At 41.2% G+C, this 25,313-nt stretch overlaps 1 protein-coding gene across 2 annotated transcripts in view; it reads right to left on the bottom strand.

Annotated features, from left to right (window-relative positions):
• Positions 1-3,575: 3,575 nt before the first annotated feature.
• The window catches only part of plcb3 (phospholipase C, beta 3 (phosphatidylinositol-specific)), a 56,644-nt gene continuing 34,906 nt past the window's right edge, over positions 3,576-25,313 (bottom strand). The window contains exons 4-34 of one of the 2 annotated variants that reach the window (XM_080875343.1): positions 24,452-24,589; positions 24,053-24,132; positions 23,909-23,962; positions 23,622-23,694; positions 22,243-22,343; positions 21,978-22,144; positions 21,404-21,550; positions 21,155-21,312; positions 20,866-20,948; positions 20,511-20,595; positions 17,867-18,014; positions 17,615-17,713; positions 17,459-17,532; positions 17,277-17,373; positions 16,996-17,080; positions 16,314-16,438; positions 13,869-14,023; positions 13,622-13,783; positions 13,433-13,532; positions 13,187-13,291; positions 12,226-12,320; positions 11,984-12,119; positions 11,501-11,542; positions 11,244-11,353; positions 11,038-11,138; positions 10,714-10,870; positions 9,915-9,991; positions 9,239-9,328; positions 9,082-9,139; positions 8,841-8,927; positions 3,576-8,466 (exon numbers count right to left, since the gene is read on the bottom strand). In XM_080875343.1, the coding sequence (XP_080731469.1) occupies positions 8,155-8,466; positions 8,841-8,927; positions 9,082-9,139; positions 9,239-9,328; positions 9,915-9,991; positions 10,714-10,870; positions 11,038-11,138; positions 11,244-11,353; positions 11,501-11,542; positions 11,984-12,119; positions 12,226-12,320; positions 13,187-13,291; positions 13,433-13,532; positions 13,622-13,783; positions 13,869-14,023; positions 16,314-16,438; positions 16,996-17,080; positions 17,277-17,373; positions 17,459-17,532; positions 17,615-17,713; positions 17,867-18,014; positions 20,511-20,595; positions 20,866-20,948; positions 21,155-21,312; positions 21,404-21,550; positions 21,978-22,144; positions 22,243-22,343; positions 23,622-23,694; positions 23,909-23,962; positions 24,053-24,132; positions 24,452-24,589 (3,501 nt within the window). In that variant the 3' untranslated portion in view covers positions 3,576-8,154. Of the gene's footprint in view, positions 8,467-8,840; positions 8,928-9,081; positions 9,140-9,238; positions 9,329-9,914; positions 9,992-10,713; positions 10,871-11,037; positions 11,139-11,243; positions 11,354-11,500; positions 11,543-11,983; positions 12,120-12,216; positions 12,321-13,186; positions 13,292-13,432; positions 13,533-13,621; positions 13,784-13,868; positions 14,024-16,313; positions 16,439-16,995; positions 17,081-17,276; positions 17,374-17,458; positions 17,533-17,614; positions 17,714-17,866; positions 18,015-20,510; positions 20,596-20,865; positions 20,949-21,154; positions 21,313-21,403; positions 21,551-21,977; positions 22,145-22,242; positions 22,344-23,621; positions 23,695-23,908; positions 23,963-24,052; positions 24,133-24,451; positions 24,590-25,313 lie in introns of both variants that reach the window. The other variant, XM_080875342.1, reaches the window with a different exon arrangement.

Consider the following 25,313-nt stretch of genomic DNA (forward strand, 5'->3'; position numbering starts at 1 on the left):
AGATGTTTCCTTGATCCAACACATGATTCAAATGGTTAAATGACCTCCTCAACATGTCCTGAAGTTCTCCAGAGGCCTGGTAACGAATTAATCATGTGATTCAGGTGTGTTGACCCAGGGTAATATCTAAAACCCGCAGGACACCGGCCCTCGAGGCCTGGAGTTGCCCACCCCTGTTCTACATCCATGTCCACCTGTGCAACCTCTGGAGTGACTACCAGCAACGACACTGACCCTAGCCAAATGCAAAACGAGAGAAAAACAGTCAGAAAAGATGAGGACAGAAAAATGTCAGTGGCCTCCACGTGCATCGTGCTGTTGCCCCTCTAGTGAGCCTGTCGTTGATTTCATTCACACCAAAGTAGCTGAAACTGATTAACAAATCCCTCTGCTACTTATCTGACCAGATCAATATCCAACAAGGATAACTGCTTTGGTGCTATACTCTGATTAAAAAGTGTTCCTTTCATTTTTTGACTGTGACACAGTCAAAGAGGGTTACACACACACGCACACACACAAATACAGTACAAGTCAGCAGAAAAAGTACAACAACAGAGTACAACACGTGCACAGCACCCAGTGCCTGTAACAGTCCTTTGTTGCCATGTGCTCTATCAGATATAAAACGACTACTTTTAAGAGGGGAGGCTGAAGGCTGCTCTCTCTTAATAATGCATCAGGGCAATAACATGTGTGCATTATACTGAGTGAACCAGGCAGGCTCAGAGAGAGTAATGACTGACATTTTTGTTACTTCAAGACCACAAGGTTAGTCGCATTAATCTTGAGCTATTTCTAAAGCAAGACAGGCCACCTCCCCCACATGGGATGTGTTTTTACTTTTCATTCAAGCACTCGGTGACTTTAGGATAGACTCTTGCGCCTGTCTGCTCTGATCATGTCTTTATGATGTTAATATTGTTATTGATGTCCTTGGGCAGATTGTTTCCTAAAGAGAGGTCAGAGGTGAGGCACAGCTGCGGAACGGCACCGATTATGATGAAGATTAAGGAAATGACGTTGTCCGTTTCAATCATTCTTTTCCTGTTTAGATTCACCTAATTAGATGATACCATTCTTGGGTATTTCCAATTTACAGTATCCTATACTTTGACTTTTCTACTATTCAGAGGCAAATACAGTAAATTCACCAAGTTTAGTGTTCTTTCACTTCGTGTAGTGTCTTATGGATTCACTCAAACCCAAGTACAGACTGAACAACAGCTGTTCCTCTGTTGTCTGTTCTTATCAGATCATTGCCATCGTTGCTTTGACATTTCCTACCCTAATAAACACTGCTGTAGACTAAGTACCAACTTGGGGAGGCAACAGCACTCCTCAGCAGCAGCAATCTCTCTCAGCAGGTCAATGCACCCTGCCAGAGTTCAAAACTGATCAGAAAAGACTTGAGAAAGTGGCTCGAATATCAGCGGCCCACCTTACAACCCACTGGATCCAAAAGACACCAAAGGATACCCACAGATTTACAAAGTGTACCTGCACTATAGCAGTTAGACTGGCAGAATATTTTAATCCACAATGAACAAAAACATATTAGTGTATTAGTAAAGTGAAAACTGTTGGACCCGTGATGGAGTGTCATCCTTTCCAGGTTACCTTGCCTTAGCCTTGCTAACATTAGAAGGTAAGTTCCAGCCACACTGTGATCCTGGTTGGATGGGTGGTTAAAAAGACTGTTGAATAGATGGATAGATTATATTAAAATCAAGCACAACAGTTTATTGTTTAGTACTACAGCACTTGAGGAAGTTTCTCTTGGCAATTCAGTATCTCTACTTGCTGTAAATAGTCTGAATTCAAGAGGATGTGAAGGCAATGCTCTGCCTCAGTCATATTCAATTAACTCAAAACCCATTACACAACTAAAGGTGTTAAATAATAGACACTTTTCATTACAAATGAATGGAAGGCACTGTATGTGCCTCAAAATCCTGGGGGAAAAAACTACATTAATGTCAAATTAACCAGCAGCAGAAAGGAAGATGTTGCAGACTTGTTGGTGATGGTGAACAATTACCATCCATCGCAAAAACCAACCAAATGAATCAGGAAAGGTTACAGCCCATCAATGGAGGTTAGACATTTATTATTCAATGCTCAGTCTTATATCAGTTATGAACGAACAATGTAGCATTACATCCAGATCATTGTATAGTATTCCCTTTATATCTCACAGTCATACACTACATACACAGTGTGAACAAGACTGGCTACACATCTTGTCTAATATATCACATGCTGTCTGTCACTAACTGATGTGTACAAACACAGCTGCAGTTTTTGATTAAACTGGTTCAAAAGTGAAAGATGGTCTCATTACTGGGTGAAACTGGAGGCAAGGAAATGGGGCACTGAGGCAAAAGGAATTGAAGAGGGAGGGAGGACAGAACAGCCAAAAGCTGTAGGGCTGGCCTGAGGGAGCAGAGTCACACCAAATGTCTGCGAAGAACAAAGTTGAGCAGTGTTTGTGCATGATGCTAAAGTGAACAGTGTCCAGCGTTATGCTAATGTGTTTGTGTCAGAACACAGTAGTGTCCAGGTCTGTTTGAATGGGATTTTTTAAGGTAAGTGGGACAAAAACAAAAGGTTACAGCTCAAAGCTGACATGAAAAAAACAACAACCCAGGGGCTCTATGCCTTTGGGAAGGAAACTAGCTAACGGCATTAGCACACAGACTGGCCTTCTCTTCCCTGACTGTGTGCCAAAGCAGCATAATGATGCACTCGACTAAAACAGTGTCACGGTAAAGAATTAAAGATCCTGATTGAGGAAATAGTTATAATTTAAAAGACTTCTTTAGAGTTTTATCAACTGTGTAAAAAATCTGACCACCGTATTAACTCTAATAGCCCGTTGACTAGCAAAGATGGGCTTCGCCAGGGCTGCCCTTTGTCTCCGGTTCTGTTCATAATTTTTATGGACAGGATTTCTAGGCGCAGCCAAGTGGCGGAGGGCTTTCGCTTTGGTGGCCTCAGAATCTCATCTCTGATTTTTGCAGGTGATGTGGTTCTGTTGGCTTCATCGGGTGAGGGCCTCCAGCTCGCACTGGAACGGTTCGCAGCCGAGTGTGAAGCAGCGGGAATGAGGATCAGCACCTCCAAATCTGAGGCCATGGTTCTCAGCCGGAAAAGGGTGGAGTGCCCACTCCGGGTCGGGGATGAGTTCCTGCCACAAGTGGAGGAGTTCAAGTATCTCGGGGTCTTGTTCGCGAGTGATGGGAGAAGGGAGCCGGAGATCGACAGACGGATTGGGGCTGCAGCTGCAGTAATGCGGACGCTGCACCGGTCCGTCGTGGTGAAGAGGGAGCTGAGTGTAAAAGCGAAGCTCTCAATTTACCGGTCGATCTACGTCCCTACCCTCACCTATGGCCACGAGCTGTGGGTAGTGACCGAAAGAACGAGATCGCGGATACAAGCGGCGGAAATGAGCTTCCTCCGAAGGGTGGCTGGCCTCTCCCTTAGAGATAGGGTGAGAAGTTCGGCCATCCGGGAGGGGCTCAGAGTAGAGCAGCTGCTGCTCCATATCGAAAGGAGCCAGCTGAGGTGGTTCGGGCATCTGACAAGGATGCCCCCCGGGCGCCTCCTGGGTGAGGTGTTCCAGGCATGTCCCACCGGGAGGAGGCCCCGGGGCAGACCCAGGACACGCTGGAGAGATTATATCTCTCGGCTGGCCTGGGAACGCCTTGGTATTCCCCCGGACAAGCTGGAGGAGGTGGCTGGGGAGAGGGAGGTCTGGGCCTCTTTGCTTAGGCTGCTGCCCCTGCGACCCGGCCCCGGATAAAGCGGATGAAGATGGATGGATGGACTAGCAAAGATGCTAATTCTTTAGCATTCAAATTTAGTATTAAACCAATATAATTTAAAGTCGGATCAAAATAAAATGTCAAATCTTGACGTCAGACTAATCAGCAGAGCAATACTTTGGGCTAAATGCAAATATTAGCATGCTAACAGCGGATTTCATCATAGAAATTCTATATGATCAGCAACATTTGTGAACCTGCTATAAACACAAGGTTCAACTGGGCCATATACTGGGTCATATATTCCCATTTAGGCATCTACTCAAACTTGAAGAACTGGAAAAATGTTAGCTGTTGGACCTAGACACCGTTAAGAAAATTATAAAATTAACACAGATTTTTATAATTTCTTGATTAACTATTGTACGGATCTGATTTTTTATTTATTTTTTTAAATAGACTATGCAAATACATTTCTTTTTCACTTGCTACCCTTTACATGCCAAACTATCAAAATATAATTATTTCACTGCCTTACTGGTGGTTGTTGCCAGGCCGGTGATGTTTTTTCAAATTCTTCATTCCATATTTAGGGGTGAATCAAATAAAATTTCACGAACGATACAAATTTTTCAAAGTTACATATGGGCGACATATGTTGACACCTAAACACACATGGACAATTTAACATTGCACTTGCAGGGGATGAAAAATGTGGAAATCACAAGAATTGGGATTTATAATAAAATGTTAATAATCTCAGTGTGTGACGATGCTCGTGCAAACACTGGCCCACTCATGAAGGAGGAGATACATACATCCTATAATCGTTATATTAAGAAGACTGGAGGACTCCTCTTTTCCCCCTAGCCTCAGAAGGTGATCCCACCCATATACTTAAAATAAATTAATATTAAGCTGACATCTGTAAACGGTTTTAAAATCTTTGTCTTAGCTCATCTATAAAGACACTGTACATCATCTGTAAAGCCATTGACAACATGAATTTCTACAGTAGAGTAAGAGTCCACATATCAAAAGCTTTGCACAAAAAGAAAAAACAAATTTGAAATACTGTAGCCTACTTATTCACTTGCATACACAGATACATTTCCTGCAAACAGCAGAGAAAAGAGTTGCATTATTAAATTGGAGTTCCACATGGAAATCTCAGATCTGCTTAGAAATGTCACTTCTGGCAAGCGGTGCATGACTTGTGTTTGATTTCTCACTAAAATTTTAAAATCTAAAAACTCATTTAGGATGCGATGACATTTTCCATCCAAAACCCAAAAGAACAGTACAAAATAAATCCAAGCTCAAAGTGCAAAGAGGAAAACCTTTCTTGTACACAAAATAAACAACGGCTGATACGTTACACAAAAAGTAAAATCCTTAGAAAGTAGTTGCATTGATGTCGGCGTCACAGGAACTAAAGGTTTTTATATACACGTAAAATAGAGTAAAAGTGCATTTAAACATAAAGAGATGAAAAATGGGATGTACGTTTCTCCTCAAAAACAGGAATGGAAAAACCTCGAGTACCCAATAGTCATGACTTTATGATGTTCAAGGACATTAGATAGTGTTAACTGGATATGGAATGTGTTTGACTTTTGTTTCTCAGTGCTTTTTTCCTCTCTTTGCTCCTCCCTCAGCCCCAATAAGCTGAGGCAGATGGGTAGCCTCAGTGGGCGTAGTCAAGCCAGAGGTCATTTTCTGTTAAAAGGGGTTTTTTCCTTGCCACTGTTGCCAAGTGCTTAACTCTTTGTTTTTTTTTCCCCTTTAAAATATTATAGAGTTTCGATCTTACTATGTAAAGTGCCCTGAGATGACTTGTGCTGTGATTTGGCACTATAAAAAGTAATGAATTAAATTGCTTGGACTAAGCTGACCTTTAAAACAGACGACCTGCGAGGAGTATGTTGATATTTTTGGCAAGTAAAATTATTTGAGACTGGTGAGTTTCACCTCTGAGACCAACGTTGGAAATAAAGGCTCAAATCTATAACACACTACACAAATAAGCATGCACATGTAGGTCTACTCTGTGGAGCATGGCACAGAAAATCATCAGAGCCTGTCGCGGCTATCCTACTGTTGACCTATATGAAAAACCAACCAAAGCAAAACTGTTATTAGTTTCAGAGATTTCCTTTTTGAGAACAAAGAACAGCGCCATTAAATCGTCAGATATATTAAAATGCCAAAAAAAATAACACACATACTGAGTCTGTGATGGGGGACTTGATATGAAGGGTTTCATTTTTCAGCAGCCTGAATAGACACAGTCTTTCATCAATAAAGACTTGAATCACAATAAAAGACAAAAGGTTGTATAAAATTCAGTTTCAAAAGATGACAGTTTACATGATGTGTGTGAAGGGGGCAATCAGACAGACAATACAGGCAGCCAGTGCTCATCGAAGGATGGACGCAGGAGAGGACAAGACAGGACTCCCAAAACGTCATCCAATAGTTATTTTCTTTGAGAAAACATTTAAATGAAACCCACGTTTCTCTTCTCAGCCGTTTTTGACCTCTCTCACCTCCATCTTTCACCAGCACTTGTGGTCAGTAGTAAAATTCACATAAAGCTAAATACCTACACGGTACCCAAAGAAAGTACCATCGTTTCCCCCTTCGATGAGGACGAGAAAAGAAAACAAAGACCGCTGCTGTTAAACTGACAAAAAAGTAAAGAGGAAAAAATCAAAAGCAAAAATCAAAATATATACAGCCAAACAGGGAGCTCTGCTAGAGACAGAAACTGATATTTAACTTAAATGTACCATTCAGTTTGTACATCACAATGCCACACACCATTTTTGGCTATCCAGTACAGTGAAGGAACCGTGTGGGAAGGGCATATTTAAGCTAACATAAAATGTACATGTACTTTATGTCCATTTAAAAAAAAAAAAAATGGAAACATGCAAGTGGTATTTTTGAGGCTTTAGTGAAGTTCAAGCAGCATTAAATAATTAATACCACGCTAATAGAAAGCCTTAATTTAAAAAAAAGAAGAAAAATGAGTGCATTTTTACATTAAGATGTCATAGTGCCGCTCTGTGTCATCATCAGACTGTCGTCTACAGTAATGACACTACTTTAGCTTTTGATGTCTTTCTCCAGTCAAACTAACTGCACCAACAGAAGTGCATACACACCAACTCTCCCCATTTAGTAGGAAGTATTACTGTCCCCACAAGCAGATGCCTCATCAACAGATTAAGTTCTGGCCACACACACATACACACTCGAATTCCCTTGAGTGTCGTAATCTCTGATATTTGGAAAAAATTATTTTGATTTGTCCCTATTGTGCGTTAAATACGCATCTATGTGGAGCAGATTGGATGGGATGAGGATTTTAGAGACTTTGGGTTTCTGAACTAATAAACTGTGTATATGTGTCGAGAGAGATGCCCACATGTTTTAGAAAGCGAGTGTTGCGTCACCAAAACCCCTCATAATTTGTAGCCAGATGGATGTGCGCTCATGCCCCCTCCCTCCTCTGCTCCTTCCTCATTGGCTGCAATTTCATGGAGGGTTAAAGGGCAGAGGCTTCATCCCCACCGATGACGCGGCAAATCCAGGTGTGCATGTGCAGGCGTGTGTGTTGGGGTACAGTCTAATAGGATTATCAGGCTGCATGCACAGACAGCTCAAATCACCAATTTAAAAAAAATAAAATGGATAAGGCTGTAGCACCACCTGCTGGTCAGCCACTGTCATTACAGCTAAAAGTTCAGCTGTAATGTAATTTTAAAATCACCCTTTTCCCGTTTTATCCGTCCTGATACTCACATGCTCACATCTGGGATGCATTTTTCTAACCTCATAACAACTGGGAAAAATAAAAATCTCCTTTGGTTGTTTCCTTTTCCCCGTCTTTCTCAAGGAGATAAAGCTGTGAAGAAATAAAGCTGATCAAATTTGTAATGAGAAGTACCCCTTTACCATTACTCTCAGCAGCTGGGAGCTACTTATGTGGTTTATAATTATGTTCCCCCCTCTGCACAGGTTAAAGCTTTCCAGAAACGTCCACAAAAGAGGTTAAAGCCATTATAAGCCTGGGAAAAAGATGACTGACCACACAAAACAATAGGAATGACGGGGGGGCGACATTAAAAGCAAGACAAGAAAAGAACAATGAAACAAAACAGCTCTGGTTACGATTCTTATGAATTATTCCAACATAATCCACAATGAGTTTTCTGACAAAAACGGCCAAAATAAAAAATAATATAGCTCTGTAGACAAGACCAAAAAAGGTCAGGATTAAAAAGAAAGAATAAAATTAGTAAATATTCTACATCATTACTATCCCACATTACAATCACTATAGACCCCTGTTGTATATTCCTTTGAACGAGTAAAAGTTTTAATTGAACGACATTTCTGCGTCTGACAAGACGGGCGTGGTGGACGACGAAGTGGAATCGGCCAGAGAGACGGTGCTATTGTCCCGGCTCCTGTGCAAAGTGCTCCGACTGGGCGTTGACGAGTTAGAGGGCGTGGAGCAGTTGGAGGGCGGGCCCGAGCCTGTACTGGGACTGCTATGATTGGACAAGGCGGAGAACAGCGCGTTCTTTTGGAGATTTTTGTTTTGCAGCTCGAGCTGTAGGTGCTGGCAGATCTCCTCGGGAAGGCGGTGATACTCCTCTTCCAGTTTCCGATCCAACTGAGACTTAAGCTGCAGACGACACGGAGGCAAAATGTTAACACATTTTCATTTCAGCTACAACAGGAAATGACTGGAATAAAGAAACTGACTGTATATAAAAGATAGCTGTAACCATCAGTAAACAGCCGATCTCCTATTTGCAACCAGTGGTGCTGCCCCCTACTGGTCACTAGAAACAATGCAGGTTTAAAGAACTTCCGCACTGGTTTCATTTTTGTGATCCTAAAGTGAGAGTTTAAAAATAAACCCCTGGGCTTATCTTTGTCATTTTTTTATTTCTATTTATAGAGATGCCAGCATTGTTGCTACATGTATTTCTAACTTTGGACAAGTTGGAGATTTTTTGCAGATCCAACTTTTTTAGTCTCGCTTCTTTTGCTCACCTGTGGAAGCTCCTCGTCTATGTGTTGTAGGACGTCCCGATGCCTCTGCAGCAGCTTGTCGTCTCTCCTGGTCTGCGCTTCCTCCAGCTGGGATACAGAAAGGAATAAAAAAAAAAAAAAAACAAAGACAGAGGAAGTGCTTTGAAGTTGATATCAATAATAGAAATATGAGCTATAAACAAGAAAAATGGACTGCTGGTGATAAAAGATGAAGTGTGTGTGCGCTAGGGCGAGTACTTACCCCACGGATTAGAGAGACAGAATCTTGAATGTGTTTCCTGTTGATCTCATTCAGTTCCCTAAAGAGAAAAATATAAGGATGAAAAGAAGAGTGAGGAATTCAATTCTTTAAGATAAGGCTGACTTTTTCTTTACTAATGCTTAAAAAAAATTATTACGATTCAGCTTTGTCTTTTTCACGGTTCTTGGCTTCACTGATGCTGTTTAGTCGTTTCCTGTCCAGGATCTTCTGGAGTTCTTTCTTCTCCCTGCAGACACAGTGACACACAGATAGTAGGTCCAAACAAGGACTATCAAATCAATCTTGCAGATAAAGCAAAAATGAAATATACCATAGTAGCTAAAAGGAGATTGTCATCCCCCAAACATCTGATACAAATTCCTTCTGACTCAGCTTTTTCCATTTGATCATTCATGTTAAATTATAATAACATAATAAAAACAAAACAAAAACTAGAAATACATCTAAAAAAGGAGTGTTCTCTTTTTTTGGTTTCAGTAAGACGTCTGGCTGCTGCATTTTACACTTTGTTGACTCAAACAAGTGTATTATAAAAAATTGGTGCAGAGGTTTTTACAATATTGGTGCTCAGATGTGGTGTTTTCAGTTCGGTAGACACATATGACCCATAAGTCACATTTAGCTGCTGTGGCATCCAGCATTTAATATCCATTTAATAGTCCTTTAATGTACTGATTTCAGGAACGTTGGTGGGATTTTAAAACATTTAAAAAGACATACATCTTCGTCCGTCTAGCAGTGAACATTCACACTATGCCTGCATGATTGACACACGCAACATCCCCCCCAGTGGTAGAAATGGACTGACTTACTTCTCGCATAGTTCCTTGACCTTTTTCACCTGAGCTGCTTGGCATTCACTGGCAATCTCCTTCAACTTCTGGTGGGCCTAGAAACACAGCCCAGAAAAGACGACCTGTTAGCAAATCACTGCACTTTTTACAACATTGCTTCAAATCACTGACATTTGTTTATGCACAGCTCTATTAAGGTAACACCACAGCATTTCAACCAGGTTGAGGTCTGGACTTTGATTGGAGCATTGTGACACAACTACTCAGGCACTCTGTTGTAGGTTGTCTGCTGTGCTTGAGCTCAATGACCTGTTTCGTGACCCAGTTTCAGCCAAGCTTTAGCTTTTGGACAGATGTCCTCACTTTTGTCTCTAGAATACTTTGGTGTACAAAGGAGTTCATGGTTAGCTCAGTGACTGCAAGGTACCCAGGTCCTATTGCTGCAAAGCAAACCCAAATCATCCCACCTCCACCACCATGCTGGGTGTGAGTCATAAACTTTAACATTTAACACGCTAACTGAGGTCTGCAGAGCCTGAGATGAAGTTTTGGCAGTTTCTCTGAGCATTCCACGGTTTGAAGATCGTGGCATTGTGTTAACACACACGAGAATGCTCCAGCACAGAAAACTGACAAAACATTCGCTTTTCTGGAGGTTTTCACAGTACCTGATGATAAATAATCAAGTGCGCTTGATTAGCAGCCTGGCATGTGCTTACCAATTACAATTACCCTTTTAAATCTTATGGAAGTACTAGTAGTTCACAGCACTGTACATGCAAGAGCTGTGCGTGTGCGTTTATGAGAGAGAGATTACCTCTTGCAGGTGTGTTTTTTGCTTCTCTCTTTCGATTGCAAAAAGCTCTTCACGTAGTTTTAGGAGTTGCTGCATGTGAATCTCTTTCAGCTGATTCTTCTGCTTCTCCAGATCATCCAAGGCAGCCAACTCGCTCTGCACCAGTTCCTGGGACTCACTGAGGTACAATTTCAGGTAAGCAATTTCAGTATCTCCTTAACACATTTCATTAGCATTCTTTTGAAAAACTATTTTCCATCACTGGTTCCTTTTTTCATATTTTAGGATTTTTCCCCCCAACATCAGGGGAAAAATTGCCCAGTTACCCCCCATGTCCATCCTTACCTTTTCTTGAAACTGCGTTTGAGTTGTTTCTCAATCTGGCTGCGTTTCCTTTGGGTGTCAGACTGAAGCTGGGTTTTCTGGTCCTTACTTAGATTAGACACCTACACAAACCACAAAAACCAATTTATTTTTGCAGCACAAAGGCAACAAGCAACAAACTGATACTTCAATTACTAGTTTCGATAATTAAATCCGTCTGTGCGTACCTTCTTCAGATGTTTCTTGCGCAGCTCTTTGAGTTCTTTTCTTTGTTTTTTAAGGAGCTTTTCATAATGTTTATTCTGCTGCAGCTCCTCTACAGACTGAACCTTGACATCTGACAAACACACAAACCAGCGTAAATATTGCTGTAAACTTGTCATTTCCATCTTGGCCAGCCTGACCACAAAATAATTTTTGCACACTTAGCTGTGTGTGAGATTTCTGTGAAATGAGTGAAATGAATAAGCTGGGATGACCTTACCTGTTAGGACAGTACCTATGAGGTCCTCCTTCTGAGATTGTACTACGCACAAAGAGAAATAAACACAAGAGGAGACACACACACAGGGCGCATGAAATGGATGATGGACAAATGACTCAGATGCAAATACACAGAACTTGATGCCCCTGCTAGAAAAAAAAAAGGACTGTAAAAGTCTTATTTTGAAAAGCCTGACGCTTTAACTTGTGAAAAACTGACATAGCGGACATGGATGAATTACACACACAGTGAAAGTAGGTCATTTCACAGCTTTATCAAAGACACATATGTGAATATATTTCGTTAGGTAATTTCAACATATAATAGAGTCTTGGACCAAGACTGCACAGTGCTAATACACAGCAATACAGTTTCAAGATATCACAATTTCTATTACGCTATAGATGCAACTATAACAAGCAAACACATGTGCAGGCCTGTAGAATCTATATACTTAATCATTTAGACAAGGTTTGTGACTACCTGGTGCAGGTAACTTGATGACATCAGGGGGATCTTCCTTTGGGGGGAGGTGGGGTGTTGGGGAAGGGGAGGGGATTCCAAATCCTGGACTGAGTTCTCTCTTGTTCTCTCCTTCTTTGGGCTGGTTGGTGAGAGGCTGGGTGAAAATGGCATGTAATGAATTAAAACCTACAATAAAAGTGTACAGGCGAAAGCAAAAGTAGAGTGTGGGGGAACTAATGTGATCAACATACCTGTCTCACCTCACTGTTGTCTTCTAAGAGACTAGCTAGCTGTGTCTCTCTCTTGTGCTTCTCACTGATATGCTTAATAGGGTTGGTGAGAGCTTCTGCATACTCTGAAGACACACACAGATATCCATGAAACAATATACAGGTTAGTGTAACTTATTGTGCTGTAAACATGGCTGACAAAATAATAATAATATGAGAATAGTTTTCATTTTTAGGGTAGATTCATTTTTTAAATCTGTTTGTGGGAGTCATGCTACCCTTTGCCCTCCATTTTGCCATGCTAAGCTAGGCTAGCTGGTTGCTAACTTTGATACCGCTCATGTCTGTAGAGTAAACAGTTTAATTTCAGGAAAACAGTAAATAAGTGAATTTCAAAACTAACCTTAAACTATTAAAATTGTTCCTTTAAAGCCACATGTTGCCATGTATATCATATCATAACAACTAGCCAACAAACAGAGAAGACAAACATGTTAGCTAAAAGTTAGCTAAAGGTAACAATTTCAATTTCTACTTCTGTTTTTTTAGCTAAAAAGGTATGAGACTTAGATAAGTAAGTATTTCCACAAAAAGTTATTGCTCAACAGATACAATACATATAAAGAAAATGAAAGTAATTAAAAAATAATAATTAAAAAATCCAGATCCAAACACTGAAGCATGGCTTGACCAAATAATAAAACACCTTCATATGCAAGTGGGCTAGAGACAAAACTATACACAAACATGTGCTGGCTAGTGTCATCTTCAGGGTGGTCAGGTGACCACACAGCTAAATCTGCTACTAATTATTGTTTAAAAGTTGCTTCTTTAAAAGTGTTATCTATAAGCTAGGTCGAGGATATATTTGGCAAACGTTGCTGAATGCAAGAAGAAAAGAGAAATGCCTCAAAGGTTTGTGGATGTAGTTTATTTTTAGCCTGTTTGTGTGACATATTAATCCAGAGTGATGCTTGCATGGTGTCATTACCCTGGTGTTCATTAGGGATGTAGTCCTGAGCTTCAGTATAAACCAGAAGTGACGGCAGCATAAGCGGCTGGTTTAGCTCATTCTTCAGGTTGATGTAATGGTAGCCTAGAAGGAGGAAGAAATAAATAACTGACGTTAGTACAGATGGTAAAAGACCATGTACGATGTTCCCACTGAGTGCAAATAAAGTATCAGTGATGGCCTCTGATAGTGACTGTTTGATGCCAAGAGTGTTTATTTCCTTACCCGGCCTAATAGCCGAAACAGGGAGAATCCGGTGTCCAATGAACTTGCCATTTTCCTCAAACACAGCTATTCTCAGAGAGGCCAGTGTAGGGAGGACCACCTGGAGAGTGTTGACACCACGAGAGAAGTTTAGAGAGCAAGAGATAAAGGTTTAAAAGATATGCGAACCCTGCTCTGTTCGTCTGTTACCTTGTTAAAGACAAACATTTCATCATCCCACACAGGGTCCAGCGAGTTCCCATTAGATGTTTTGGTTCTGTACTTCCTTTTTGTGTCAGCTGGAAGTCCAAAAATGTCCACTTCCACATACACACCAACCTTCTTATCTGTCAGGAACTGGCCTGAGATCACCTGGTAGATGTTGGGTTACAAATTTGTCATTTTTTCACTCACGGGAGCAACGAAATTGCAAATACTGAACTCAGATATGTCTTACTTTAATTTTGACCGTGTTAGCGACTATGCCGTCTACTATGTTTTCTGTGAAAGGGTCAAAGTGTTTGTCTGTCCTTCTCATGAACTCTGGCTTCAACAGGTAACCGCTCAGGCCATTATACTCAAACACACCCATGTTCAGCTGCATAGGAAGGTCTAAGAGTAAGGAAGAACAAAACAGAGCAGATATTGGTATCAACCAGCATCAGAATTCCAACCTTTAATTGACTAAAGACTTTGAAAGACAACCAAATTAAAACAACTTTACAAATACATAAACCACAGTAATGATAAATGCATATTATTCATAGCTATTAATAATTGTTAGAGCGTTTAGATGGTGCCACCAGGTGTTTGCAGGGTTTATTTAGCATCTTTTCACTCAAAGCTTAATTTTAGGCCGGTTGAATTTGTCACCATTAAGGCCAGTAAAAAATGGGTTGCCCATACTCAGGTGCCAGTTCAATCCAAGCAAACACTACGATGGAGTGGCTTCAGCCTGTGCTGGGGGACAATGTTTGTGTGGCATGAAGATTTGTTGTCCACTCTGAGTCCCATTGCATGTAAAGCATGTAAAAGGGTGGACCATTTACATGGATACACCGTAATAAAATGGGAATGGTTGGTGATATTAAAGTCCTGTTTGTGGCACATTAGTATATGTGAGGGGGCAAACTCCTCAAGATGGGTGGTGACCATGGTGGCCATTTAGAAGTCGGCCATCTTGGATAGAACTTTTGTTTTTTCAATAGGAAGAGGACCATGTGACACATCAAACTTATTGGTAATGTCACAAGAAAAACAATGGTGTGCTTGGTTTCAATGTAACTTTATTCTTTCATGAGTTATTTACAAGTTTCCCTTTGTTCATAGCCATTGACATGTAGAAGAGGTTAACACGTGAGGAGCGGATCGAAATTGTGTCGATATCTGGTGAATGCAGTAACCGGGTCATTGCAGCAGATTTCAATGCAAGACACCCTACGAGACCTCCCATGCTACAGTCAGCAAACTGCTTGCCAAGTTTCGTGAAACTGGTTCAGTGTTGGATTTGCCAAAATGTGGACGCAAGAAAACTGTCACTAATGAAGAAACATCAGTGGCTGTCCTAGCTTCATTCAGCAAGAGCCCACAGCGTAGCACTCGCCGCATGTCACTGGAGAGCGGCATTAGTCGAACATCCCTTCGGCAGATATTAGCTACTCACAAATGGCACCCTTACAAACTCCAGCTACTGCAGCATCTCAACAAGGATGACCCAGATCGGTGCACAGAATTTGCAGAATGGGCAAAACAAAAATTGAAACAGGACCCTCAGTTCACGCAGATTTTTTTCAGTGATGAGGCAAACTTTTATGTGAATGGTGAAGTTAACAAACAAAATCACCGCTATTGGTCTGACACTAACCCACATTGGATGGATCCCTCCAAGACTGTTGGACCAACAAAAGTGATGGTTTGGTGTGGTATATTGGGTACAACGATAGTGGGTCCATTCTTCATCAATGGAAACCTCAAGGCCACTGGATATTTGAAATTGCTACATGATGATGCGTTTCCCTCTTCATGCACTGAAGCTGGCACGTTCCCCGAGTTTTCCACAATGATGGTGCACCACCACATTATGGGTGCCAGGTCCGAGCATTCCTAGATGAACAGTTTCCTGGAAAGTGGATTGATCATTGTGGGCCAGTTGAATGGCCCCCAAGGTCTCCCGATCTGACCCCCTTAGATTTTTATCTTTGGGGTCATCTGAAGGCAATTGTCTATGGTGTGAAGATACGAGATGTGCAGCACCTGAAACTACGGATACTGGATGCCTGTGCTGGCATTTCTCCTGCAGTGTTGCTATCAGTGTGTGAAGAGTGGGAGAAGAGGGTTGCATTGACAATCCAACACAATGGGCAGCACATTGAACACATTTTATAAGTGGTCAGAAACTTGTAAATAACTCATGAAAGAATAAAGTTACGTTGAAACCAAGCACACCATTGTTTTTCTTGTGACATTACCAATAAGTTTGATGTGTCACATGGCCCTCTTCCTATTGAAAAAAAAAACAAAAGTTGTATCCAAGATGGCCGACTTCTAAATGGCCACCATGGTCATCAACCATCTTGAGGAGTTTGCCCCCTCACATATACTAATGCGCCACAAACAGGACTTTAATATCACCAACCATTCCCATTTTATTACGGTGTATCCATATAAATGGCCCACCCTGTATAAAAGTAGCTCCATGTAGAATGAGGGTAGTTTGAAGTTATAGGACATCATCACTATTTTTTGGGTTAGGGTTTGAATACTTGAGTCTTTTTGGTGTTCCAAGTTAGTCCCAATTTGTTCCATGATGTGAATGCAAAGGGTTTGCTGTCTTACAGTTTAGGCTTAACTTTTAAACACATCCAGTTTCTTTATGTCCAAGACTAAAAGTAGCACATCTTACCAAGTGTCTGGAAGTTTAGCGCCACCATCTGGCATCCGACGTTCCAGAAAAGCTGAGGCATGTAGTTGGAGCTGTCTACTCTTGTTCCTTTAGGATAGATTCGGCTCAGCTGGTTCTTATTGTACCTGGAGGAGTCCTGCTAAGGATTAACACTGTATACAGAGGTAGAGTGTTGCACATGTGCAGAAACTATTTATTTATTACACACTGTAAACTGCACCAGAAAAAAAGAGTCACTGGTGTTTGGTCTAAGGTCGAGATCAAAACCAGATGAGACATTTTCCTCCATCAATAATGTCAAAAACTGTTGAGAAGGACTGACAGCGCAGCTGATATTTAGAGAAACACAGTTGTTTGGTTGATTTTCTACAGTCAGATGAGAAAACTGATACTACTTTCAATGTCCGCTAAAACTGAGGCTACAGTCTGATGGGCGGTTAACTTGAAGCACGAACATTAGAAATGAGGGAGAAAAGCTAGCCCGCCTAACTACACAGACAGGAAAGTATGCCTACCAGCAGTTTTTGTGCGTTTAATCTTTATTCCTAAGATTTGAGAAAGTCAGTACACCCAGTAAATAATAATTCAGCAAGTAAATTCTCATGAAACCATAAATTGTACTTTTTAAACCTTGCCCAAATACTTCTTTTTACCACTTTTAAACTTAAGCTTGCAAGGATACTCAACAAACTCTATAGGGAAGCTCTTCAGGGCATCCATGCCTTTGGTTTCAACAAACGATGACATCTCAAAGAACCTCTTCCTCTCTGTTGAAAGAAATGAGAAGCAAAGGGGGAAAAAAACAAGTCAGAATAACCTGTGACAAGATGATGCTACCTGCGAGTGAGTCTGTTTGGCTAATGAGCTACACCATAAACACGGCTGCTCCTCTCACTCGCAGTTTTTGCCTGATAAAGTGAATGCATCCTTCCTTTTCCGTTAAGCACTCACACACACACTTACTAGCTGCCCATTCAAAGGTCTTAAATTTGACGGGTTCAATGTAGTTGACGAGATTTGACATCTCCTCCGTGGCGTTCGCCTCGCTGCTGGCGGTACCCTGCGGGAGGCAGATACCACTAATCCATAAAGCAGCCTAATACCAGCCAGTCAAACAATCCATCAGTCCTCTTGCTGGCACCTACCTCGTCGGAGTTTGGCTTTTTCAGCTCTGCCACCGACTCGTCCTCCTCCTCCTCCTCGCTCTCTCCTTCACCTCCTGGTAGGGTGTGATTAGAAAAAGTAACTTTACATAAGACAACTTCTACAATGTGCTGGGATCCTTTGTTTCTTCAACCCACCAATGGACTTCCGAGGCTCGGAGTCTTTCACCATCCTTTCAGCCAGCTTTTCCTCTCCATTGGACAGGAGTTGGCTTCCCTCTTCTGTCAGAGGGCAGTCTACACACGCAACAGCAAACTATCAGCTTAACAGGAATTCTTTTGATCGTCTACATCAACTTCGTTTTCAGTTACAATCATTTACCACATTACAAAGGCTAAGTTGATGTTATTATCCCAGCAGGGGAGAACGGGTGATTGCCTGCACTTTACCGTTGTGAGGCGAAGACTGCTCCCCTGGCTCTTTGCGCCTTATGCTGCCACTCTCAGAGGGTCGGTGATGGTGATGTTTCTTCTTGTTTTTGATAAGAATCTTCCCCATCAATTCCTGCGGCGAAGGCAGCAGCTGACCTTCGCTCAGCTAAAATCACAAGGATAACACCATGCTGTCAGAGGGAGGAGAATAATGTAGTCGCATTGACGAGCTTCTTGATATTTAAATATGAGAAGAGGTATTTTAGAGCTACACATATTTGACTAGAAAATACGATTTTTGTGCTCCTTCTTTTCTGCAAGTTTTGCCCTTTTTCTTTATCATATTATATCGTTTTGGTTTTTGCTTTTCTTTCAAGCTATTCTACTTTACTTCGAGCTGTTCTACGGTTAACGTTATAGGTGATGTAACACAGTAATTTTCTAGCTTTGGGGATAAATAAAGCATCTTTTCTTATCTTTACTTGACTGAATGAGCTGAGCAATAAGAAGAAGCACATGTGCCTTTATCTGAGATGAATAATGAGTCTGCGCTAAAAGAAGCAAAGCAAACAAGGTCACAGTTTTCAACAGTTTGGTAATGTTAAACTGGCCTCTATGACTCTTGAAACTAGAAATGCATAGGCTAAAATAAGTGTTGAAACTCCTCCAATTTTCTAAGTAAATATATCTCTAAAGGTGCTATTGACGTGAAATTCTCACCAGATGTCAGCAAGTGATGCAAGTGTTGAACGCGCTTACTGAAATGTATTTAATACTGAGCAAAAGCCTCCTGTATGGAGAAACTAGTCGCATGCTTTGCTAAGGTGTGATTTTGGCCCATTCATCCACACAAACACTCTTCAAATCCTGATTTTTTAAATTGGATCCGGGTCAGGTGATTGTAGCAGCTTTATTTTCTTTCTCTAAAACAAATTAAGTTTCTTTGGCTGTGTGTTTGGGATCATTGTCTTGCTGCAACATCAATCCTCATTTCATCATCATCATCATCCTAGCAGATGGCAGCAGATTCTTAATCAAGAATGTCTTGGTACATTTTCCATTCACCCATCCTTCCTTGTTAGCTTCCTTTTATCTGAAGCTTGCCAGTGCTGCTTGCTAGAACAGCCACACCACACCGTGATGTTCACATCTCCAAACTTCACTCTTGGTGTGGTGTTTTCGGGGTGAAATGCAGTCCCTTTGACCTTCAGACATGGTGTGACTTATTGCATCCAAATGGTTCAATTTTGGTCTCATCTGACAAGACTATAGACTCCCAGTATTTCACAGGCTTGTCTAAATGTTGTTCAGCAAACTTTAAACATGCTTCTTCAGCCTTGTATGATGAGCGTGCATACAGGGCATGGCGGTTGACTGCATGATTTATGGTTTTCTTTGAAACAATGGTGCCTGCTGACTGCAGGTCTTTCTGTAGATCTTGTGGGGACCACCTGGTCGTTGCTGGTTTATGGTGAAATGATGTCATTTCCACTTCTGGATTATGGCCTCAACAGTGTTTGCTTGAACCTTCAATAGTTTAGAAATTGTTCTGTAACCAGTGCCATTAGTATGTTTTGCAACAATAAGGTTGTGAGAGAGCTCATTGGCTTTACCCATGATGAGATGTTTCTACCTTGGTAATTACATTTTTTTATAGGCCATCGGTTGGGACTGAACCAGCTGATACTTCTTGTTCGTTTGTTTGTGCGTTGTGAAACCAAAAGCCAAGACGGGTCAGGTCACAAGCTGATCGGCATAAGGAGTGCAATCGTATTTGATGGTTTGTAAGTTGAGTAACACCGTGACAGACGAGTAAAAAGATATTAGTGTCTTAATAATTTGCCTTGAGGAACAGCAAATGTAATCATCAAAACTAAAAAAAAACAAAACTTCAAAGTTGTTATATAAATAAAAAGGGACAAATTGTATATTTTTAGAGAAACAGAGAGACTCAGAAAGAGAGAGAAAGAGTGATCATCTAAAACTAGACTGAAAAAACAAACACATGACCTAAACCCCCCACGCATTCACACCACTGAATGTGGAACTACATGAGGGTGCTGCTAATTATCATTTAAAAACTCATTGTAGCCGTGGAAAAACATCAAAAGCCAACTTCTAGCCTATAGCACCATCAAGTGCAGTATATACCAAGATGATGCTCTATCCTTTTTGCTGATTTGCTTTTATCTGAACCCCCTCGCTGAGCTGATTATAAAACAAGTACATGGCTAAAGATTCAAATCTAGGCTGATCATTGGCTACCTGGTATAAATGGAGGTCTTCAAGTCATGCACTAGAGCTATGTTCAGGCTCGTGGGATGTTACCTTTCATTATAAACCCCATTAAAAAGGCTGAGTACACATGAAACAGCTAGAAGCTTGTTATCTGTCTTTGCTAATACACTGTTCACTGAGTGCAGGGTTTAGAAACTTTGGGTTCTATCTGGGTGAACGGGGGGGAAAAAGCTTCAAGTTTTTCAGCCCAGCAGTGACCCGATCTGTTCAGACATCTGGAGTCATTTGGACTTTTACACTTTTAAGATAAGATAAAACTTTATTAATCCCTCGGGTGGGTTCCTCTGGGAAATTCGGTACTTTTACAAGTGTGGCAGCAGCAAATTGAGGGAAAAGTTCAGCATCCACATCAGAGATGACTTACTGGATATTTCTCCAATGGCTCGATGAGCAGCGCATCTCCAAAGATTGTCCTGCAGTACTCTGCCATCTTAGCCTGCTGCTTTGCTCTGAAAGGACAGAGGAAATGGTTGGTTGGTTGGTTTAGTGTCCTAAAAATCATTAACCCAATAAACCCTTCATTGGTTTAGGAATGTTTTGCACTCTGAACACTGCACATGTTACAGAGCGAGCATTTCCTTCAAAGGATTGGATTTGCATCTGGTCTGGTATTAAATAACCTGAACTCAAGCGTGCTGTGCTTATCCCTAATGCAAAGAGTCTGCAGAAGACCAAATCATCTGAATACTCCTGACAAAACACACAGATGTGCAACTTACGAATCCACGTGGTTTTCAAAGGACAGGATGACGGGGTATGGCGAGGTCTTGAAAGCACTCTCTGCTATGGCTTCAATCACTTCCTGCAGTCAAGACAAGAATGATAAAAACTCAAAACTGGACACAATCCCTCAGCACAGGTTTTGTTTGTTGAAAATTACTCCACATTAAATTTTTTACAAGAGTAAAAAATGACACAAAACTGCAACTGATCAAGCTGATGAAGAGGAAACCAAAAACGTCAAAGAGAGCAGAATTGTGCCTGTGACATTTCTGCAGCAGCTCCCACCTTAAAGGGGATCTCAGTGGTCATGGTGAACCCGTGGGTGATGTAGGGTTCTTCATCTTGTGGTCGGCCCTTCCAGCAGTCCAGCTCAATACAGCGACAACCGGTGAGCAGCACCTGCCTATACATCTCCACCGAAGAATTCCCGGTCAGCTGGCCCACTAAGATACGAGAAGAGCTATGGGTTCAGAACCAAAAGGCGCCCAGCAAATGAACCATCACGCTTGCATGCATGCCGTTTACATGTCACACCTGTGAGGTACGTGTTGTGTGACGAGTTGATAAAGTAGTGAGAGAGCGGTTGGTTCATGTCGTCGATGATGTCCAGCCTCTCTGGAGGTACGATGGTGTTTTCCTCTCCCCCCAGATACCGACTGAATGCCTGCAAACTGATTTGGTCTGCAAGAAAGAACGCGATGACAGCGTTTCAAAACAGCCGGAAACATCCCAACAGATCAAAGACTGCTGTTCTTAGGAGAGGCATCAACAGGCGCAGAGGGCAGCCAGATGTGATCGCTGCAGCAGGACAGCCAATCATCTCGCAGATCGCGGACTAACATAGTTATGGCTGTGCTGCTAATTTGTTCACAGGTTTATTAATATAATAACACAGATAAAGAACAGCCTTAGTACTTTACCAACGTTTTTTGGCCTGCTATCGCTTCATCAGGGTCATCAAGAACTATAGTGCATACAGCACTTTAAATAACATGCGTGTTTGAGGAGAAAGACATGAAATTGTAATAGGTCAGTTTTAAAAACAACCAATCATATCCACTGATTCAGCTCTGAATAAAAGCCTGATGCCACACAGAGAGTTACAGACCTCTCTCCAGCTGACTGGTGTTGGTCTCGTATTTCTCCATGATCTGTCGGACTTGGTCTCTTTTCAGTGGGGGGTAGAGCACCTCGTTTAGTCTGGAGTCTCTCTGCCTGCGGTTGATGAAGTCCATTAGCTGGTCCAAAGAGATGAACGGCTTCCTCTTGGAGCCACTGGAGCAGAGACAAAATAAGAGTCCGAGTGTATAACATGTACGCAAGAGTTTTACTAGAAATCCTAAGACTATAGCTAGAGCATCCTTAAAGCGCACCTTTCCTCAAAGATGCTCTGGATCTCAGGTCGAAGACATAAGTTGTCCAGAAGCTTCTGGAAGGCATCCCAGGTGATATCATCTGGCTTTATTCCCTCTGACTGAAGCAAAAAGAAAGATTTGATTTTATAAACAGGCTCTGCCTCAAGCACACACATTGATAAGTTAATAAACAACAGACAGCATTACATTACACTGCTATGTGCTGTTGTCTAGAGAGAATATTAACAGGCTTTTATAAGCTGCATTGCTCTGAGTACCCAGCAGGAGGCTCCAGAGTACAGCAATCTACAGAGAAATGCTGACAGCACATTTTGCACAATCTGGTATCTCTTCAAGAAAAAAAAAAGTCTTGTGACTTCAAACTGATTTTAGGAAAGATTGCACTGACTCATCAAAAAATTTTTTTAAAAATAAATAAATAAAAAACTAATTTTACCTCAAACCCACAGGGCTGAGGTACTGTACACAGCAGATACAAGCAAAGATTAGCAGAAAGTTGTTTTAGAAAGAGTCTTAGTAGAAAGCATGTTACCATGATTAACATTTTAACCGCAGGCACACTGTCGAGAAAACAAGATTCATGGCAATCTTTAGTTTGCTGTGTAAATTGGTTTATTTCCATTGTTGCTAAAATGAACTTCAAGAGGTTTTTATTGGGTGTGAAAGAAAGTACTGTAAGAGAAAGAGTTGCACTTTGTGTAATAATTAAAAAGTTTAGCAAAACACTACGAGCAAGTTGCAGTAATCAAAGCTAGTCAGTTAGCTAGCTATACTATGTTTAGCTAGCTATATGTAGTAGCTGAAGCAGCCAGTTTACCTGTTCATTTATTAGTTCACCTGTATTTTCAGTGCTTTCACCGCATTATTAAACCGTTTCATCAATTTGTATTTTAGTATGCAGTTATTTTATGTACAACAAAGGATTTACATTTGTATGTTAGCTTGCTAGGTGGTTTTTAACTCAGGGTAACATGTGGCTACAGATAAAAGCTAGAAATGTTAGAAGCTGTGTTTAAAAACTGTGAGGCCAATATTATTTGAATACAAACATGCCTCTAAGAGCAGCATGTTAACTGTTGTGTAAGAGTACAGGCAGCAGCTAGCCTCTCTCTGTAACAAAATCCACAAACAAGCATTTCACGTGTTATGTCTTGTCCTGCAACCCACTGAAATCTTACTATTTTCTGTTATTGCTACTCTTCCACAGGCCTGCCAACTTTTGTTGCCTTCCTTGCACTGCAAAGACACACCAAGAACACAACTATATGCAACGCCTCCGCAGTTCAGTTCATTTCAGCCATTCTCGATGCATACACCAGTTCACCAAACCCATATGTCGACTATCCATGTGATCAGTGATTTTATTGAGTGATTACCTTGTTATTAATGAGGCCACACTGCTCCAGAGCTGTCTCCACTCTCTTTTTATCAGAAAACATCTTGATGACACTAAAAGACAAAGTACAAAATCACATTCAGATCAAATGTTTACAGTGACGCGTGCAAGCAAAAAGAGTCAGAAACCTAAGAAGTGATTGTAAACATAAAAAAATCAGAGTCACTATAAAAGAGCTGAGAGAGAAAGTGGAAGAGAGACAAAGAAGAGGAAAAGAAAGAAGAAGTGAGGAGCAGTTTAAAAGTGGTTGGCGAGGGTGGTACTCACTTCTTCACTGGAATCTTCCCTTCCTGGTTCACTTGAAGCTTTAACTTCGTGTACCTGACAAAGACAAAGAACAGTCAAGTATGAGTATTTTTTAATCATCGAAAATTCGCAGTATTGTAGGACGGCACGCACACAAACTCTTACGCTTTGTAAAGAAAGGTGTTCCGCGATACATTCTGGGAAAGTATGTTTGTGGACAAAGCGAACAGCTCATCTGTCCAAATCTGGAAACACACAGACATGAAAGGGATAAAAGACGGTTGTTTGACTGTTCACCTCATGTTAAACCTTGGTGAAACAGTTACTATATACAGTGTAGCAGACACACACAGGAATTAATCTCTGTTTTTAGCTACTTAACATACGCACGCCTTTATGTCAAAGTAAAGTAAGCAATCAGCTCAAGGCTTGAGGGAATAAAGTCAGCTGTACAGGTAGGAGTGCAGTGGGGGACATGAGGATGGAAAAGAGGAAAAGAAAAGGAGGAAATACATTAAACTATAAATTATTTGGACAGTTAAGCTAGTTAAGAATTGTGGTTACCTTCGCTACATCCTCTTGCATGGCCTGGAAGTTGAGGAAAGAAACGTTGACCAGGTCATTGCCATAGACGACGGTTAACAGCTTCCCTTCTCCGTTCACCTCCTTAGTAAGGCCCAGCACTTCTTTCACCTTTGCGTCCTGGCACACAAAGATATTTATGCTTTTTCAGGATGTTTCATTACACGGACACGATCTAGCAAATTCAACAACGATCTGAACACTGAGCGGACAGATAAAACTCGTCCGTGTCTCCATCTCCTGAGGATATTAAATGTGATGCATGCGGTGTAGCGCCCTGATCTAATTAACCAAACGACTCTTTCCTCCTTTTTAGCCCACCCCTGTGTTCCCTCCACCAACTCTCTCTAACACTCAATGGCTTTCTGTCAATTATAGATCACTCTTGTGACATCATGTCTCTCTTTCATTTCAGTTAAATACATTAGCCAGGAGCACTCTTTATAGACTGTTTATAGGGAATATAGTGCTAAAGAAACACGCAAAATGCTCAAAGACGGCGTCCATACTACCAATGTTCACATATCAACATATGAAAATACAGAATCTGTAGGTAAGGGGCACAAATTCGAGCAGGATTTGGTTGGAAGCAGGTAAATACTTCACATGGAGACCAAATCAGGAAGTCTCACCCCAGATTGTAAATCTCAAAGGTGTCGTACAGTCGCTGACGGTTTCCTAGATTCACAGATGCTAACATGAGAGAGGAAGTGCAACCATGAATTATGAGAAGGCTCTTTAATAACAGAGATATCATCCACTGATTATAGCAGGTTTAGTCAATATTTCTAATGCACTTTTCATACTATAACCACGGTATGACATAAAAAATAAGACTTTATCT

This window comes from Rhamphochromis sp. 'chilingali', assembly GCF_963969265.1.
Source record: "Rhamphochromis sp. 'chilingali' genome assembly, chromosome: 1".
Lineage (NCBI taxonomy): Eukaryota > Metazoa > Chordata > Actinopteri > Cichliformes > Cichlidae > Rhamphochromis > Rhamphochromis sp. 'chilingali'.